This window comes from Jaculus jaculus, chromosome 5 (genome assembly GCF_020740685.1).
Source record: "Jaculus jaculus isolate mJacJac1 chromosome 5, mJacJac1.mat.Y.cur, whole genome shotgun sequence".
Taxonomy (NCBI): Eukaryota; Metazoa; Chordata; class Mammalia; order Rodentia; family Dipodidae; genus Jaculus; species Jaculus jaculus.
Window position 1 is genome coordinate 46,715,905 of NC_059106.1, and position 18,603 is coordinate 46,734,507.

An 18,603-nucleotide genomic window follows, 5' to 3' on the forward strand; every position below is an offset into this window, starting at 1 on the left:
GTTTCTCGGGGCCATCAGGAGCCAGTCAGGCTTGGTTACCATTGTTCAGGTCCTGAGGGGGAGAAAGCCCAAGACTGGCAGGGATGGGGTTCCCATGGGACTTCAGATCCAGGTCCCCTGTGGCCCTTCATTGCGGTGGGAGGGGCTGCTATCTGAAGGAAATTGTAGGGGAGGGGGAAAAGTGAAGAGGAGTGCTCAGTGGGGATGGGGGGTGCAGGCATAGCTTCTCTGGGAAGGGCAAATTGAAAGTTTTGTTGGGAACACACACGGGCCCTCTGTGGTAATGAGCATTTGGTTGAGTGACAGATATCGAAGGAGCTGCCAGGGAGCGATTTCTGGCATTCAGAGCTCTCCCAGGTCTCTGTGTGGCCCTCCCCAGCCTTCCCAGCTCCTTTTCCTCTTGTCATGGGGTAGTCAGACTAGGTGACAGCAGAGCTGTCCAAACAAGCACCTTTAAGCTGCTGAGCCACCTCCCCAGCCTTCTTGAAACAGAGTCTGTCAGTCACCGAACCTGGAACCTGCCTTTTTTTTTTTTTCCTTTTTTGGCTAGACCCACTGATCAGGATCAACAAGCCCCAGCAATCCTCCTGTCTCTGCCTCCTCAGCACTGAGGTTACAGGAATGCATGGCCATGTCTGTTTTTTATTTTTTACTTATTTGTTTTGTGTGGATGCTGGGGATTTGAATGCACGTCCTCATATTTGTACAGGAAGCACTTTCACCCACTGGCACTAAAGGCCTGGTGATGGGTGTGTTGGCGCCCAGGGCGGGTGTGTTAATGACTGCCTCACCTTCCTCCTTTCAGGTCACCTGGACACCCTATGCCATAGAACCTGGGGGCGTGTGCCGGCCGAGGGAATACCACCACAGTGCAGTCCAGATGTGCTGTGCCATGTGCCCGCCTGGTGAGAGGCAGCCACTGGGCCCCTGGGGGCTGGTGCCCTGGAGGGAACCGTGAATGCAGAAGTTGGGGAGGGCAGAACCATGGCCCTCAATTCTCACTGGGCTGCTTCTAGTGCCATCCATCGTAGGGCTTGTCTCCCTCTTGCACTGGCCTTTGTGCCTGCTATCCCCTCTGCCTGGCACACTTTGAAATGTTTTTGTGAGGCTCAAGGGGTTCACGAGTGGAGAGATGGCTGGGGCCTGCCAGACGTGTTGACCGAGGCATTAGAACTTCGGCAGAGAGCCTTCTCAGTTGCTCTCCAGCACTCTGAGACTGAGGCGCAGGGAGTGCTCCGGGCTCTGGTGGAAGCTGGCTCCGCCGAAATTTCTGGCCCTTGCTTTCTTAGGCCAACATGTGAAGCACTTCTGCACCAAGACCTCAGACACAGTGTGCACAGACTGTGAGGACGGCACCTACACCCAACTCTGGAACTCGCTGTTCACGTGCCTGGGTTGCGGCTCCCGCTGTGGCCCTGGTGAGTAGCTGGGAGAGAAGCGGTCCCAGCATCCCCCTGTGGCCACAAGGCTGCTTGGTCCCTTAGCTGCACATCGGCCGAGGTTACCCACAGCCAGTTGTTTTCATCCCCGTGGGCTGTGAGAAGCACAGGACAGCTCTTGTCCACGTATACATGTGTATATATGTGTGTGCAGTGCTGTGGATGCACCCAGCATCTCAGGCTTGCCAGGCACAGGCTCTACCTCTGAGCAATCTCCCCACGCCTTTTTATTTTCCATTTTGAGATAAGGTCTCATGGAGTTTCTCAGGTTGGCCTTGAACTTGCTCTGTAGCCCAAACTGGCCTTGAACTTTCAGAACTTCTGCCTAAAGCAGAATTCACTATGTAGTCTCAGGGTGGCCTTGAACTCATGGCAATCCTCCTGCCTCTGCCTCCCGAGTGCTGGGATTAAAGGCCTGCGCCACCACGCCCGGCTCTTTCTCCCTTTTTCAGATAGGATTTTTGTTAAGTTGTCTAGACTGGCCTTCAACCCTCTGCATGGTCCGGGCTAATCTCAAACTCTCAAACTTGCAATCCTCCAGCTGCCTTCACCTTCTGAATGCTCAGATTACAAGTGTGCGCTCCCGTGCCTGGCCACCTTACCACTTATACATGGCATTGCCCTCTGGATCCCACCAATGCCTCATCCTGGTCCTCAGGGGCAGGTGACCAGGGACAGCAGGATGGTGTCTAGGACAGCAGATGTACTTATGTATGCCGTACTAAAACTGGGGGCGCCGAGGGCAGCCTGCGGGACAATGTAGACTGGATCTTTCTGGCCTCGTGCTGAGAGCCCCACCAGCTCTGCCGGGATGAGGATGAGGATGAGCTGGCACAGAGGGAGGAGTGGCTGAGTGGAGCGAGAATGACCCTCACTGTCCTCCCCTCCTCCAGACCAGGTGAAGATCCAAGGCTGCACGAGACAGCAAAACCGCGTGTGCGTGTGCAAGCCAGGCATGTACTGTGCTCTGGCGACGTCGGCATCAGACAGCTGCCGACAGTGCATGAGGCTGAGAAAGTGTGGTCCTGGCTTCGGAGCAACTGAAACAAGTAGGCACCCCTGGGCCTCTCCAGCTTGGGCATCCTTGTGATGTCACGGACACTGACCCCTCAGCCCCGGCGCATCTCTCCATCCGCCCTCTCCCTGAGCACTCCTAATTAGGCACCTACTGTGTACTAAGGCCTGACACAGGTCACACTAACCCCTGAGCTGTAGAAAAGTCAGGGGGATGGTGCTGGAAGGTGACCCTGTACCCTGAATACCAGCGCCATGCCTGCGCGTGCATGTGTGCACATGTGTCTGCGTGCTAAGGCATAGAGGCACAAGCAGATGCCTGGGCCCCTCTGGCTTCCCTGAGGGCTCCCCCATGGAGTGTCCCTAGTGCTGACAAGCTCTGAATGTCCCCCTGAAGGAGCTGCAAATGGAAATGTGGTGTGCAGACCCTGTGCCCCTGGGACGTTCTCCAATACCACGTCATCCACGGATGCCTGCAGGCCCCACCGCTCGTGAGTGCTGCCTCCCTTGGTTTTGAAAGAGCAGAAGGGTGGGCTGGAGAGATGGCTTAGCGGTTAAGCATTTGCCTGTGAAGCCTAAGGACCCCGGTTCGAGGCTCGGTTCCCCAGGTCCCACGTTAGCCAGATGCACAAGGGGGCGCATGCGTCTGGAGTTCATTTGCAGAGGCTGGAAGCCCTGGCGCGCCCATTTTCTCTCTCTCTCTCTATCTGTCTTTCTCTCTGTGTCTGTCGCTCTCAAATAAATAAATAAATAAAATTAAAAAAAAAAAGGGCAGAAGGGTGACCCTGAGTGTCAGGGCTCCGGGACGCAGAGCAGCTCCCCAGCCACTGGTACCTGGGCACGTTTCTCTGGGGCTGAGTCTTGGGACAGACGATAGGGACGACGTCAGCAGAAGCCTCCCTCTGTAGGCAAGGCTGCTCAGGGTGCCTGGGGAGAGGTGGGTGACAGCAAGGGGAGTAGACCTGGAGGGCACGGCTCATGCCAACTGTGCCAGCCTGGCCGCTGGGGTACGTCCCTCTAGCCTGGCTCCCTCAAATGGGCCTGACCACCCTGCACCACGCGCCTCCCCCCCCCCCCGTGGCCTCCTGACCAAGTTCCCCTTCTCCCTCAGCTGTAGCATCGTGGCCATTCCCGGCAATGCAAGCGTGGACGCAGTCTGTGCGTCTGAGTCCCTCACCCTGAGGGCCACCCAAGCGACAGCTGACGGATCCCAGCCACAGCCAGTGTCCGAGAGATCCCAGCCCCTGGAGGTGACTTCAGGGAATAGCGCAGCTCCAAACATCTCCATCCTCCCTGAGGACCCTGTCCCCAGAGGAAGCATCGCAGGTGTCTCTCGTCCAATTGGTAAGTCCCTGGCTGGAGAGGGGCCCTTTCAGACGCCAGTTTATACCTCTAGTCCCAGCTACTTGGTTAGAGGTCAGCCTGGGTTATAGAGTGAGCACAAGGCCAGCCTGGGCAATTTAGTGAGACCCTGTCTCAAAGAACACGTAAACGGGGCTGGGGCGCATAGCTCAGTGGTTGGACATGTCAGTCCTGGAATAGCTTTGGCCTAAACGTGCTAATCCCAGAAACAGCCCTGGGTTTAATCCCCAGTACCACCAAAAAAAAGTCTCTCCTTCCTGGACACTCTGCAGGAGACCCTGCGTCCTCCAGGTGAGCATATATAGGTGGCAAAGTGCCTTCTCTCAAATGTCTCCTTCCGCCAGGCGTGGTGGCGCACGCCTTTAATCCCAGCACTTGGGAGGCAGAGGTAGGAGGATTGTCGTGAGTTCGAGGCCACCCTGAGACTACATAGTGAATTCCAGGTCAGCCTGGGCTAGAGTGAGACCCTACCTCAAAAAAAAAAAAAAAAAATCAAATGTCTCCTTCCAAGGCCTGATGCTGTTTAGGGAATCCCTGGGTGGGGTGACAAAGTCAGCGAGCTTCCTGAATGTGGCCATGGCTCCTGATTGCTGGTTCTGATGAACCCATTTAGCTCATAAGATCTTGGGCTGGCTGAATGGCACCACTGGCTCTCCTGAGATCACAGTGGCACCGGGTTGGAGGCCGTAGGCTAGCGGCCCTTGGGCTGCGTGTGGCCCAGAGGTGTGTTCTGATTCATCCTCAGAGTCAAGAACCTTGCGCCTATTCTGCTTCCTTCTGGCAACAACCCTGGCCACTTTGGGACACAGATGGCCCTGGCCCCTTTGTTTCTGAGCACGTCTCTTGTTCCTAGGAGTGATTGCGGGGGTGACAACCCTGAGTCTGCTGCTGATAGGAGTGGTGAACTGCATCATCCTGGCCCATAAGAGAGGTAAGGCCCCGCTCCTTCCTTGCCTCCATGTCTGACAAGCTTTGCAGGGTGCCTGCATGGGACACTGCACCGCACTAGGCTAAGATGTTTCTGGAAGCCACAGTCTGCAGGATTTGAGAATCCGGGGCAGCGTGCACTTCCGCTAACCTGGTTCTAGAAGCCAAGGTGGGGTTGGGTTATCCCAGCCAGTAGGGATTCTGGGAGCTCAGGGTCCCATCCATGTGGATGGGTAGGGTTAGTAGAAAAGAGGGGACCCTGAGGGAGGGCAGGATAAAAGAGAAGGCTGGCATCCTGGGCCAGAGTGAGACCCTACCTCAAAAAACAAACAAACAAACAAAAAAACAAAAACAAACAAACAAAAAAAACAAAGAAAGACAGAAAGAGAGGAGTCCAGAGTCCAGACTGGTGTATGGGGCGAGGGGGGGGGTGGTAGAGGGCAGTAGCTGAGGATGGGGGTCCTCTTCTGTAGTCCTTATTTGTCAAGGGCCTATGCTAATCCCACTAACACTGTCCTTGCCCACACTGTCCTAGAATAGAGATGCCAAGGGGCTGAAGAGATTGCTCAGCAGTTAAGGTGCTTGCCTGCAAAACTTAATGACTTCGATTTAATTCCCAGTACCCATGTAAATCCAGAAGCACAAAATGGCACATGTGTCTGGGTTCACTTGCAGTGGCTAGAGTCCCTGTTGTGCCCATTCTCTCTCTGTCTTTCCTTGCAAATAAATAAATAAATAAAATATTTTAAGAGAATAGATACACCAAGGAAGTTCTACTCCCTCCTTAATTCTTTCCCTCTTTTGTCTCTTAGAGAAGCCCTTCTGCCTACAAAGAGAAGCCAAGGTGGTAAGTGTCCCTCTGTCCTCCTCTTCCTCCCCTGGTCCCTTTCTTCAGGTCTAGGCTGTCAGAAAAGCAGTGGATTCTCACCAGGATGGTGGGTCACACCTATAACACCAGTACTCAGGATGTGGCCGTGGGAAGATCACAAATTCAAGGTCACCCTCATTTTACATACATAGTTTGAGATCAACTTGAGCTACGTCTCAAAAGAAGGTGCCCCATGCTGAGTTTCTCCTGGGCTTTTGACATTGGACAGACTGGCAATGTCCTAGTGACGCTGTCAAAAATAGGTCCAGCTGGGCGTGGTGGCACATGCCTTTAATCCCAGCACTCAGGAGGCAGAGGGAGGAGGCCAGCCTGAGACTATGTAGTGACTTCTAGGCCGGCTTGGGCTAGAACAAGACCCTACTTTGAAGAAGAAGAAGAAAAAAAAAAAAACAATAGGTCCAGAGGGATGCAGTGACTTGCCCAAGGTCTCGCAGCATCATCTCTGGACTCCCAGCCCGATGCTCTTCGGCCAGCCCCATAGCATTTCAATGAGGACCACGTGGCTTCTTCCCCGCACCTTCCTTTCCCCAGCTTTCAATCTGTGGCCGTTGCTGCCGGGGACACACACACAGCAGGTGTGCCCTCGGCCCTGCTTCACTGAGTGTTCCCCATTCTTGCGCCCTGCACCCTTCCCGGTGTGACTCAGCAGCCCCGCTTCCTGTTCTCCAGTGAAGGTGTCGTCACGCAGCACAGCCCGCTGGGTGATTGGCAACAGGGCTCTAGGGAAGAAACCCTATGCCCTGATTCTGGGTATGTGCTCCCTCCTATGGTGTAAGCACCCCAGAACATGAACACCAGCTCCACCTACCCGCCCCCCCCCACCCCCGACCCGCCAGCCAGGTGCTCCGCTTTTGCGGCCAGACTCCTCACCCTGTAAGCCAGATGTCCCAGCTCCCCGTTGTACAGCGGAGGTGGCTGGGACTCGGACTGCCCCGTGGCTCCTACAAGGCAATGGCAGTCACGGGTCTGAAACCATCCCACAGGTGGACTTAATCCACTTTGTTGGACACATTTGAAGGTGTTCGAAATACACCCAACCCTCCTGGCAGGGCCTGCCCGCCAAGCTTGTTCACCGCCTATGTTTCCTGCTGCCCTTGGCCCTGTCTGTGACCCCCCTCTGCTGGCTGCCTTAGGGACTTGCTGGAAGCCCAAAGGGTGGTACCCTAATGCTCTTGAGTAAAGCCACTGGGCAGATCCGGTGGTGACTCACCGCCTGCTCTGAGGGCGGGATAGGGCTGGGGAAAGCAGGAATGTTTAAAGAGAAGCAGTCTGTGATTCGCCCACGCCACCCCCCAGACACGTGCACACCGGAGTTCGTGTGTAGTCACTAGTGCAGACATTGCCGGGTGCCGAACCAACTGTGTTTAGGGAATTTTCCAAAGTAGATGGAAAGACCTCTGAATTAAGGGAGGAGAGGGACAAGGATGTGACCTCGTGTCACACTGGGACATTCGGACACAGCGAACAGTGCTATGTTGAGGTGTTATTGATTCTCCGAGCCTGGCTGTGACCCACGGGCTAAGATGGCTGTCCTAACTTTACAGCCCAGGTCACTTGGCCCAGAGAAGATATGTAACTGTCCTGAGGTGGCACAGCTGGTGGATGTGGCCTGTGACGTGGCCTAGCAGTGCTTCTCAGCACCCAGCACACACGGTGCCACTCCAGGGTGTGCACACCCGGTCCTACATGCACAGACACGTGCATATGCACACTCCACACACCCTCAGCCTGCAGCGCACACACTCACGTGCACAGACAGAAGGCTGGTCTGAGCTCAGTTCAGAACTGAGGTGGGCAGTAAGCAAGCTAGGATCCTCCTGGTACATCCCCAGTGTGATCCCAGGACTCTGATGACATCTGTGTCATAAGTGGCACCTTGTGGCTGGGCATGGAGGGAAGCTATGACCTTTGGGAAATCCTGTCTGGCCAGCTGTAGCCACCAGCAGAGTAGCTGGAGCCCGGGAGAAAACAGTCCCTTCTGTCTCTGAAGCTTGTGAGAAGTGACATTTGCGTTCCCTTCTGCTGAGCTACAGAAAAGAGTTGGGCAGGGGCCAAGGTCAGACCATGAACTTGGAATGCCTTCTGTCTCTTCTAAACCGGGGTGCCTGGCTACCAGGCCTCACCAGAGAGCCAAAAGGACGCAGCCTGGGCTCACTGCTGTGACCAGGGGCCAGCTGTGGGAGTCTGGGCCCAGGTCTCACCTTCTCTGGGCTTTCACGATATCACAGGGACAGCTTGCTCAGGTTCCTTCCAGCCCAAGGAACCAAACCATGAGACATGCCCAGGCGCTGGCGAAGCCATAGACACGGTGGGCAGGGTCAGGAAGTGGAGGCTATAGAAACTGCTCAGGAAGTAACAGCTGCTCTCCTGCCTCCATTCAGACCATGGCTAGCATTGTGCCCCCCTCTGAAGAATGTCCAGGGGTCCAGTCCCTGCCCTGGGCACCTGTCCAGACAATGACCTTGGAGCAGGATTTCCTAGTCCCCCGCCCCCCCCCCCCCCACACACACACAGTACAAGTGTCTAAGGGCAGGAATCTTGTCCGGAGTCATTAGAGCTGAACCTTAGGCACCCAGACGAGGAACAGTGCGTTTTACCCCAGCTGTACTGTGACCTCGCTGTGACCCGAGACAAGTAACTCAACCTCTCCGAGTTTCAGTTTTCACATCTGCCCAGCAAGGAGAGCGCGGGGCTGCTGGAAGTCCCCACAGATGTCTTGGCACTGGCGAGCACTCCTGTCACCTAGGGTTTTGTTGTTATTCTCCTGTAGGAAGAGACGTGGGGGAAGTCACAGAGCACCCTCACGTGCATAGTGGAAAGAGGGGACGGGACAGCCAGTTGAGGGTGTGACAGGAAAGGACTCTGAACACTGGGTTGATTCACTGAACACAAAGGTCGGATGAGAACACCTCTGAGAAGGAACAAAGAGGACAAGTGTTGGGTTTGGGGGCTGGGGTGTGGCTCTGTTTGTAGAGTGCTGCTTAGCACCCACAAAGTCTTTGGTTTGATTCCCAGGCATCCCATAAACAAACATGGTACACACCTGTGATCCCAGCACTGGGAAGGTGGAGGCAGGCTTATCCTCAACTACATAGTAAGTTTGAGGCCAGCCTGGGATACACGAGACCCTGTCTAAATAAATAAAGTGTTCGGTGAAGCCGGGGAGATGGCTCAGTGGTTAAAGATGCCTGCTTGCAAAGCCTGTCAGGCCAGGTTCAATTTCTCAGCATTCACATAAAGTCAGATGCACAAAGGGGCATTTGTTTGCAGTGGCAAGAGGCCCTGGCACACCTATACTCACTCTCTCTCTCTCTCTCTCTCTGCTCTCAAATAAATAAAATAAAATAAAAATTTTAAATTGTTAGACGTTGAGGACCAGCATCTGGTCACTGACAGCTACTCAGTCCGGCCTTTAGCTGGAAAGCCACAGTGACTGGATTCCACCACATTTACTTATCTTAGATTTGCATTTACATCATGTTTTGTGAAATGTTATTTTTTAAAAGATTTTTTTATTTAATAGAGACAGAGAGAGGGAGAGAAAGAGAGAGAGAGAAAGGGCACACCAGGGACTCTAGCCACTGCAAACGAACTCCAGATGCATGTGCCACCTTGTGCATCTGGCTTACAGGGGACCAGGAGAATCGAACCTGGGTCCTTAGGCTTCGCAGGCAAATGCCTTAACTGCTAAGCTATCTCTCCAGCTCTGAAATGTTATTAAAAAAAAATAAAATAACTGAGCTGGGCATGGTGACCTACTCCTATAATTCCAGCACTTGGGAGGCGGAGGTAGGAGGATCACCATGAGTTCAAGGCCACCCTGAGCCTACATACTGAATTCCAGGTCAGCCTGGGCCAGAGCAGGACCTTACCTCGAAAAACCAAAAATAAATAAACAATAATTAGAACCATTTAAAACATGAAGCCAACTGGGCATGGTGGCACATGCCTTTGATCCCAGCACTTGGGAGGCGGAGGCAGGAGGATCTCTGTGACTTCGAGGCCAGGCTGTGATACAGAGTTGAGACACTACCTCAAAAACAAACAGACAAAAAGGAAAAAACAAAAAAACAAAAAAAAAAAAAAAAAAAAAAAAAAAAAAACATGAAACCTGGGACTGGAGAAATGACTCAGCGGTTAAGGCACTTGCCTCAAAGCCTGAGGACTCAAGGTTTGATTCCCCAGTACCCACGTAAAGCCAGGTATGTGTGGTGGTGCATGTGTCTGGAGTTTATTTGCAGTGGCTAAAGACCCTGTGCACTCATTCTCTCTATCTGCCTCTGTCTTATAAATACTTACATCCAAGGAAACAGCAAAGTTCTGATACTCTAGCTGGGCATGGTGGCACTTGCCTTTAATCCCAGCAAGCACTTGGGAAGCTGAGGTAGAAGGATTACTGAATTCAAGGCCAGCCTGAAACAAAGTGAATTTCAGGCCAGCCTGGGCCACAGTGAGACTTTGCCTTCAAAAACAAAACAAAACAAACAAACAGAAACAACCTGAGACCCATTCTTAGCTCAGGGGCTATACCAAGATAAGCACCAGCTACGGGTAGCCCACGTGCAGTCCTTGGTCTATGTCTTGTTAACAAAGTCGTGTGTGGGACTTACCACACAGCAAGGCCTGTTCTCGGCCCTTGAGAACACACGGCTGCTTAGTCTTACCAGCTGATGACATTGTCATTATTCTTTTTATTTTTTGTTTATTGTTATTTATTTATTTGGGAGTGACAGAGAGAAAGAGGCAGATATATAGAGAGAATGGGCACACCAGGGCCTCCAGCCACTGCAAACAAACTCCAGATGCATGCGCCCCCTCGTGTATCTGGCTAACATGGGTACTGGGGAAGCGAGCCTCAAACCGGGGTCCTTAGGCTTCACAGGCAGGCACTTAACCGCTGAGCCATCTCTCCAGGCCAGTCGTTGTTCTTATTTTATACATGAAAACCTGGAGGCCCAGAGGTGAGGTAGCTCACCCAAGGTCACACACCCAGTGGGTGAGCGGTGGAGTCATGACTCACACTTAGGTTGTCAGCTCTTCACCACTCAGCTGGGTCACATCTCCCTGCGCTTATGACTGAGCTTCACTCCAGGTGCTTTCATTATGCAGAATGAGGGTAAAAACTTCACCCGACCTCTGAGACTTCCGGGTGAGCAGGCCACGTTGGGCAGCTCGTGCCGCCCACCGCAACCTCAGGGCATTGCACCTCCCCAGAATCACTGCACGTGGAACGAGCGCACAACGTGGGCAGAGGCAGGGGTGTGATGGTGGCAAGGGGGGCAGAGGCGCCAGGTGAGGTGACACTCTTCCTTCTCCTCCTAGCCTCACTTGCCCGCTGAGAAGTCCGGGGACGCGCCGGGCCTGGAGCAGCAGCACCTGCTGACCACAGCGCCCAGCTCCAGCAGCAGCTCCTTGGAGAGTTCGGCCAGCGCCACGGGCAGGAGGGCACCTCCCAGGAGCCAGCCTCAGACCCCGGCCGCGGAGGAGGAAGAGGCCAGAGGGTCCTGGGCTGGTGGCTCTAGGAGCTCAGGTAAGATGCAGGAGCCTGCTGGCCCCAGACCCCTCAGAACAGGGGACATGTATCCCAAGTGGAAAATGCCCTGAACACACTGGGGCTTAGTGCGGCACACCGCAGGGCTGTGTTGGTTCTCCCAGCCATCACGTGATTGGGAGTCCAGGCCTCGTTCCAACATCACCAGAGAGGATCCAACTACATGTGACTAGCCCTGGAAAAGTACTAAATACGGCTTCTGTGGCATATGTAGCACATTCCCACCAGTGTCAAGTTACAACATCTTTTAAAAAATAATTTTATTGGGCTGGAGAGATGGCTTAGCGGTTAAGCGCTTGCCTGTGAAGCCTAAGGACGCCGGTTCAAGGCTCGATTCCCCAGGACCCACATTAGCCAGATGCACAAGGGGGTGCATGTGTCTGGCGTTTGTTTGCAGTGGCTGGAGACCCTGGTGCACCCATTCTCTCTATCTGCCTCTTTCTCTCCGTCTGTCTGTCGCTCTCAAATAAATAAATAAAAAGAAACAAAAAAACTTATTAAAAAAATAATAATTTTATTAAAAAAGAAATACATATATATGCATATATATATATATTATTTGTTTGTTTGTTTGTTTGTTTTGTTTTTGCTTTTTGAGGTAGGGTTTCACTCTAGCTCAGGCTGACCTGGAATTCACTATGTAGTCTCGGGGTAGCCTTGAACTCACAGCAATCCTCCTACCTCTGCCTCCCAAGCACTAGGATTAAAGGCGTGCACCACCACGCCTGGCTTTAAAAAATATTTTTGAGGGGGCTGGAGAGATGGCTTAATGGTTAAACACTTGTCTCTGAAGCCTAAGGACCCCAGTTTGAGACTCGATTCCCCAGAACCCACGTTAGCCAGATGCACAAGGAGGTGTCTGGAGTTTGTTTGCAATGGCTGGAGGCCCTGGCGCGCCCATTCTCTCTCTCTCTATCTGCCTCTCTCTCTGTCTGTCACTCTCAAATAAATGAATAAAACAAATAAAAAACTATTTTTGAGAGAGAGAGAATATGGGGCACACCAGAGTGTCTTGCTGTTGCAAATGAACTCCAGATGCATGTGCCACATTGTGCATATGGCTTTCTGTGGGTAGTGGGGAATCAGACCCAAGCCAGCAAGCTTTGCAAGCAAGTGTTTTGAACTGCTGAGCCACCTGACCAAACCCCAAGTTAGAAAATCTTAAGTCAAACCACTCTAAATTTGGTTCTTTTTTTTGGGGGGGGGAGTGTTTGAGGTAGGGGTTCACTGTAGCCCAGGCTGACCTGGAATTCACTCTGTATTCTCAGGGTGGCCTCAAACTCATGGCAATCCTCCTACCTCTGCCTCCCGAGTGCTGGGATTCAAGGCATGCGCCAACACGCCTGGCTGGAATCGGATTCATGTGCATCCTTGCCTTCCCTGCACAACAGTCCCATAGGGTCCATCTTGGCTACTTGTTTGTTCACTAGAGCCATCCAGAACTTCTAGGCTCCTTCACACCTCAGCCCATGCTGGTCTGGTCATTGCCTCACTGAAAACTCCCACTTTGTCTTCCAAAGCCCTTACGTCCAGATGGGGAGTTTTCCTAAACCCCTCTCCACTCTATCTATCTATCTATCTATCTATCTATCTATCTATCTATCTATCTATCTATCTAACTATCTATCTATCACCCTTGCCTGGCCTGATTACTCCTCAGGGTTCCCCAAAAACCTGCCTCCCTTCCATAGGCTTATCAGTCTCCTCCCATATTCTCACTGGGTTGTACAGTTCCAGGTAAACCCAGAGCCTCCCATTCATGCCCAACTCCCTAGCCCAGCGAGGGTCTGGTTATTCATACTTCCCGAGGGGCTGCTGTGCACTGGGCATTATTCCAAGTGTTCTGCCTATATGAAATCAACCTGCACTCCAGTGGTAAGAGATAGTTGTCATTTTCATCCCATTTCACAGATGAGGAAACTGAGGCCCAGAGAGGTCAATCAGCTTATTCAAAGACACATAGCTAGTAGACAGAAGAGCAGGGAGTCACTTGTGGGCTGTTGAGCTCTCGAGCCCTGGGATTGAGAGATGAAGAAATGTCTCTGGTGTTTACTCACTGTAGCCCATGGCAGGTCCCTTTGGGTCAGAGGCACCAGGATTGTGAGACTCTGTCCTATTTGCTCAGTCTGCATTTGCCTTAGACCTGATGTCCCCTCCCAGTTGGCATCTCTAGTGTCCACATGGGAGTGAGTCCTTGGTGGTGTCTATTAGAACCCTGGGCTTCCTTGAGTTTGTTTTGTAGTGGAAAGGTTGGGCCTACTGACCCATGTCCCACTCACCCAGCAGCACTGACCAATGGGACAACAGGAAGTGACCATGAACTTGGTCACTGACCCAGAGCCACTCTGAGGCCATGAGAATCTGAGTAGGCTTCTTAACTGCACAGAACCTGGGTTTGTTTAGCTGGAGATGAGCCATGGCACCTCCTTGGCAGGCTGGTGAGAAATTATGGCATTGTTCCTACACTGGCACCTATCAGAGGATTGGCAGCTATACCCGTGGCGCTGCAACTTCTGTGCCCTGCACTTGCCTGTACCCATGCCACTCTCAGCCTGCAATGCCCCTGCCACCTACCTGCCCACAGGAGCTGCTTCTGTTTCCCAGGTCAGCCCCCAGCCTCAAAGGGTTGATTGTCAGAGCCACTCACTCCAGCCAGAGAACTCCCTGGACCTGCCCTGGAGCAGAGCAGTTGGTCCTCAGTGTTTGCTGAGTGAAAGCATGTGCCCAAATCCAAGCTTGGATTCATCTTTCCGAGTTCTGAGCTACACATCTTTCTTGGTGGCCCTCTGTGGCTGCCCCCCTCAGCCCTTGAGCATGCCTGCCTTTCTGCCCTCTGCTTCTCTCCTATTTCTTCTACTTTTTAAAAAATATTTTATTTTTCCTTATTTATTTGAGAGAAAGAGAAATAGGCAGGGGGGAGAGAGAGAGAATACACGTGACAGGGCCTGCAGCCACTGCTAATGAGCTCCAGATACATGCACTGCCTTGTATATTTGGCTTATGTGGGTACTGGGGAGTTGAACCTGGGTCCTTTGGCTTTGTATGCAAGTGCCTTAACCACTAAGCCATCTCTACAGCCCCATTGTTTTTGTTTTTTGAGTGCTGGGATTGCAAAAACAATTTTTTAAAGCATTCCAGGGAAACTGGGCGTGGTGGTGCACACCTTTAATCCCAGCACTTGGAAGGCAGAGGTAGGAGGATCGCCGTGAGTTCAAGACCACTCTGAGACTACATAGTGAATTCCAGGTCAGCCTGAGCTAGAGTGAGACCCTACCTTGGAAAAAAAAAAAAAAAGTACCACTTTGTACACCCAGCTTTATGTGTGTACTGGGCAATTGAAGCTGTACCAATGGGCTTTGCAAACAAGTGCCTTCAACTGCTGAGCCACCTATCTCCCTGGGCCCCTTGGAGCACTTTTGTCTGCTTTAGTTCAACGGACAGCTAGGTGATGAGGAAACTGAGGCACATGAAGTTAAGTGACTTGTCCCATAGTAGAGATAGGCTAGACTCTCTGGTCTCTTGGTTCCTGGTAGACTGCTCTTTCTCACAGGTCTCTGTCGGCCTCTGGGATGGGAGGGAGGCAGGCTGCAAAGAAAGTCACCCCTCTTCCAAGACCTCCAGACTGACACCCGTTCCCATCTTGTACTTCACAGATTCCTCCCCCGGCCACCAGGGGCCCTACGTGAACGTGACGTGCATTGTAAGTGTGTGCAGCAGCTCTGACCACAGCTCGCAGTGTGCCTCCCAAGCCAGTGCCACAGTGGGGAACGCGCACACCAACCCCTCAGGCTGCCCGAGCGACGAGCAGGTCCCCTTCTCCCAGGAGGAGTGCCCCTCCCAGTCTCACCTGGAGATCCCAGAGACTCTGCCGCAGAGCCACGAGGAGAAGGCCCTGCCCCTTGGCGTGCCCGATGCTGGCATGAAGCCGAGTTAACCAAGCTGGTGTGGCCACGTCACAGGCGAAGTAGGCTGACCCCTAGCAGAGCAACCCTGCACTGGGGTCCCGAGTCCTTCTAGGTCCCCCCCTCCCAGAACTTTGCGACTGTTTCTGGGCCGAGTTCCACAGCACCGGCCTCCCTGTGGTTGCGGGCTGGGCAAGGCTCGAGGCAGTAGCCGTGGTGGAAACTTCTACTGCTATGTGTCCCGTCTTGAGAAGGCCAGCTGGGCATTGCCCTGTGGAGCGGCCAGAATGGCTCCTCACCCCCCTGCGACCCACGAGCCTAGCTTTTGGAGCCCATGCTGGTGCATTTTCTGGCATGATTCCCCCGAGGCCCCTAGCGTCTTCCTCTTCTGAGGGGCCTGCTGGGGAGGAGTCATGCCTAGAGTGAGGACAGTGCTGCCTTCAGCCTGAATGCTGAGACCACAGGCTGGTCCAAGAGGCTAGGGAAAGCTGGCAGCCCAGTAAGGGGCTGGGTTCCTTCAGGGCCAGGGCTCAGTGATGCAGGCGGTGGGGGCAGCCTAGTGATAAAGTGTGTGCTTAGTTAGTATGCTCTGGGTTCGATCCCCAGCACCACACACAAAAAGTTAAGTGCCCTGCAGTGAACAGACTGCACAACCGGCCTTCATGTGTGATTTGTAACCTGCCTTTGACCTTCACTCCAGCATATTCAGAAAGGACTCCAGTTTCTCCTCCTGGCTATCTGCAGAGCCACCCCAAAGCCATGCCTTCTTTCTATCAGGGAATTTCAGGGACTGGAGACTTTCCAGGCCCCTGCAGGTGTCCGTCTTTTCCTACCTCAGCTTGGACCACCCTTCAGCCTGCTGAGGGGTGCGCTCCCTTTTCCCATAACTCCCTTTGTCCCCAGGGGGCTGGGGAGCCACATGGTACTGTATTCATTGCAATCTTGAGTGGCTGTGAGAAGCTTATAGCCAGGTGTGTGTGTGTGTGTGTGTGTGTGGTGTTGTGAGTATGCACATTAGATATGTGATGAATTGGGTGGCCAGCCCTGAGGCAGCTGAAGCCAGCTATTCTGCATATAGATTATCTCATTTAGAGACATCAACCTGCTTCCCTAACATACCCAGTTTTGGAACAAAGCGGTTCTGGGGGACTTCTTGAAAGGTCTCAATTACTTGGATCCCACATTGATAAATTCAATTGGACTTGGAGGGTAGAAGAGCTCAGCCATTACCACGGAGACACGAAGGGCTTTGTGCCCTGGAATGGAGATGTTGGCCTGCCAGGACTGTCCAGGTCGGCTAGCATGGGGATCCTGCGAGGTGATGGAACATGTCTGCCCCCTGGTGGCCCATCCTTGGCCCCGAAGAGCAGAGCCAGGAATTGAAAAGACGCTTCTGGGTGTGGCCTCGGTTCCCTTGCTGTGTTGATCTCAAGACTTTGGAGAGTTTGCACTGTATGCTGGGTAGCATTCCTGCTCATAAATACATCCTGTTTGTTTAATGCGTTGAGCCCTGGTTCTGTCTGGGTTGGGATTTGTCCATGGTCCTGCTCACCTGCCTCAAATATGTATTAGAAGATGGAGTCATGGTCTCTGGAGGGCAGCAGTTCCACTGTATCCAGTGTCCCCTCTTGGTGAGTCATCCTTGTTGAGAACCCTCTGTCTGTAGCCTGTGAACAGTAAGAGAACTTCCTGCAAGCTGGCCTCTTCCCTATGTGTGGCCTCCTCTGCCAGCTCTGAGATGGGGCTACATAGGCTCTCTACAGATCTGCCCTTCCCAGCAGCCCCCTCCTCTCTCACAAGCAAGGCTCTGCCCTGTGGGAGGCCCGCACCCTGGGCCTGAGCAATGGCCACACAAGCCCCATCTCTGGAAGCTCAGATAAGGGACTCTGCTCCTGGAGGGGGAGAGAACTCCCTGAGAAGGCAGCTCCGCCAGGTGTGGTGGCACCTGCCTTTAATCCTAGCATTGAGGCTGAGGTCGGAGGCCAGCCTGGGGTTACAGAGAGATTTCCAGCTCAGCTGCCCGGCCTAAGATGAGACCCTACCTGAAAACAAACAGGCCGGGAAGATGGCTCACTAGTTAAAGGCGCTTGCTTGCAAAGAGTGATGGCCCTGGTTTGATTCCTCCGTACCTACAGAAAGCCAGATACACAAAGTGGCATACACGTCTGGAGTTTGCAGTGGCAAGAGGCCTTGGTGTAGTCATAAACTCTCTCTCTCTCTCTTTCTCTCTCTCTGTGTGTGTGTGTGTGTGTGTCTCAAATTAAAAAAAAAAAAAAAAAAACACCTAAACAAAATAGCCAGAGAAGCCAGCTTAGTTCAGGCACTTGGGTCCCATACTTACAAATTCCACTGGTAGCTGAACCCCTGGAGGATAGAAGTCCAGCTATAATCCCGGGGTGTCAGGGAACCAGTCTAGGGGTGACCTTTGATCTATTCCCAAGAGATGAGTAGGAGTTTTCCAAACCAAAGGATTGGGGGAGAGATCAGAGGCAAAGAGGTTTTTTTTTTTTTTAACTAACTTTCTTTCTTTTATTTATTTATTTATTTATTTTATTTTCAAGGTAGTGTCTCACTCTAGTTCAGGCTGACCTGGATCACTATGTAGTCTCAGGGTGGCCTTGAACTCATGGTGATCCTCCTACCTCTGCCTCCGAAGTGCTGGAATTAAAGGCATACGCCACCACGCCTGGCTAAGTTTTTAAAAATCTTTTATTTATTTCTTAAAGACAGAGGGGAAGAGAGAGAGAATAGGAGCACCAGGGCTTCTAGCCAATGCAAACAAACTCCAGATGCATGTGCCACCATGTGCATCTGGCTTATGTGGGACCTAGAGAATTGAACCTGGGTCCTTAGGCTTTGCAGGCTAGTGCGTTAACCATTAAGCAAGCTTTCCAGCCTCCCCTTTCTAAAAATATTTTTATTTTTACTTACTTGACAGAGAAGGAGAGAGAGATAAAAAAAAAAATGGGCATGGCAGGGCCTCCAGCCACTGCAAATGAACTCCAGATGTGTGCGTCCCCTTGTGCATCTGGCTAATGTGGGTCCTGAGGAACAGGTCCTGGGTCCTTTGGCTTTGCAGGCAGACACCTTAACTGCTAAGCCCTCCCTTCAGCCCATTTTTTTAATTAAAATTTTTTGTTTTTATTTTTTGAGGTAGTGAAAGAGGATAAGAGAGAGCTAGGTCCTTTTAGGTAGTTTCAGCTAGAGATTGAGGCCCAGAGAGAACCAGGAGATACCACCTACATGCCACCTTGCCCTGGTACAAGAACAGCACTCTTGGCAAGAATGGAACTTGTGTCTGATGGAGACTGATCTACAGTGCCCCTTCTGCCCGCAGTATGGCATGCTACCTAGATAGTTGGCCCTGGTTGGCTGGCTCTGAGGTCCGCCCTCCAAATCTACAAACCAGTCAGGTCTTCCCCTTGCATTTCTGTCTGGCATTTTTCTCTGTGTGGGATTCTCCTGGACTTACCCTGTGCTGCTTGGATACTCATGAGTCTGGCTTCCCCTCATCCAGCC

At 52.5% G+C, this 18,603-nt stretch overlaps 1 protein-coding gene across 1 annotated transcript in view; it reads left to right on the top strand.

Moving 5' to 3' along the window:
• The window catches only part of Tnfrsf1b (TNF receptor superfamily member 1B), a 31,903-nt gene extending 15,320 nt beyond the window's left edge, over nt 1–16,583 (top strand). The window contains exons 2-10 of the mRNA XM_004657374.2: nt 806–905; nt 1,290–1,418; nt 2,333–2,488; nt 2,851–2,944; nt 3,565–3,797; nt 4,669–4,746; nt 5,555–5,589; nt 10,954–11,161; nt 14,836–16,583. Coding sequence (XP_004657431.2) covers nt 806–905; nt 1,290–1,418; nt 2,333–2,488; nt 2,851–2,944; nt 3,565–3,797; nt 4,669–4,746; nt 5,555–5,589; nt 10,954–11,161; nt 14,836–15,116 — 1,314 coding nt within the window. The 3' untranslated portion in view covers nt 15,117–16,583. The remainder of the gene's footprint in view (nt 1–805; nt 906–1,289; nt 1,419–2,332; nt 2,489–2,850; nt 2,945–3,564; nt 3,798–4,668; nt 4,747–5,554; nt 5,590–10,953; nt 11,162–14,835) is intronic.
• Nucleotides 16,584–18,603: the final 2,020 nt, after the last annotated feature.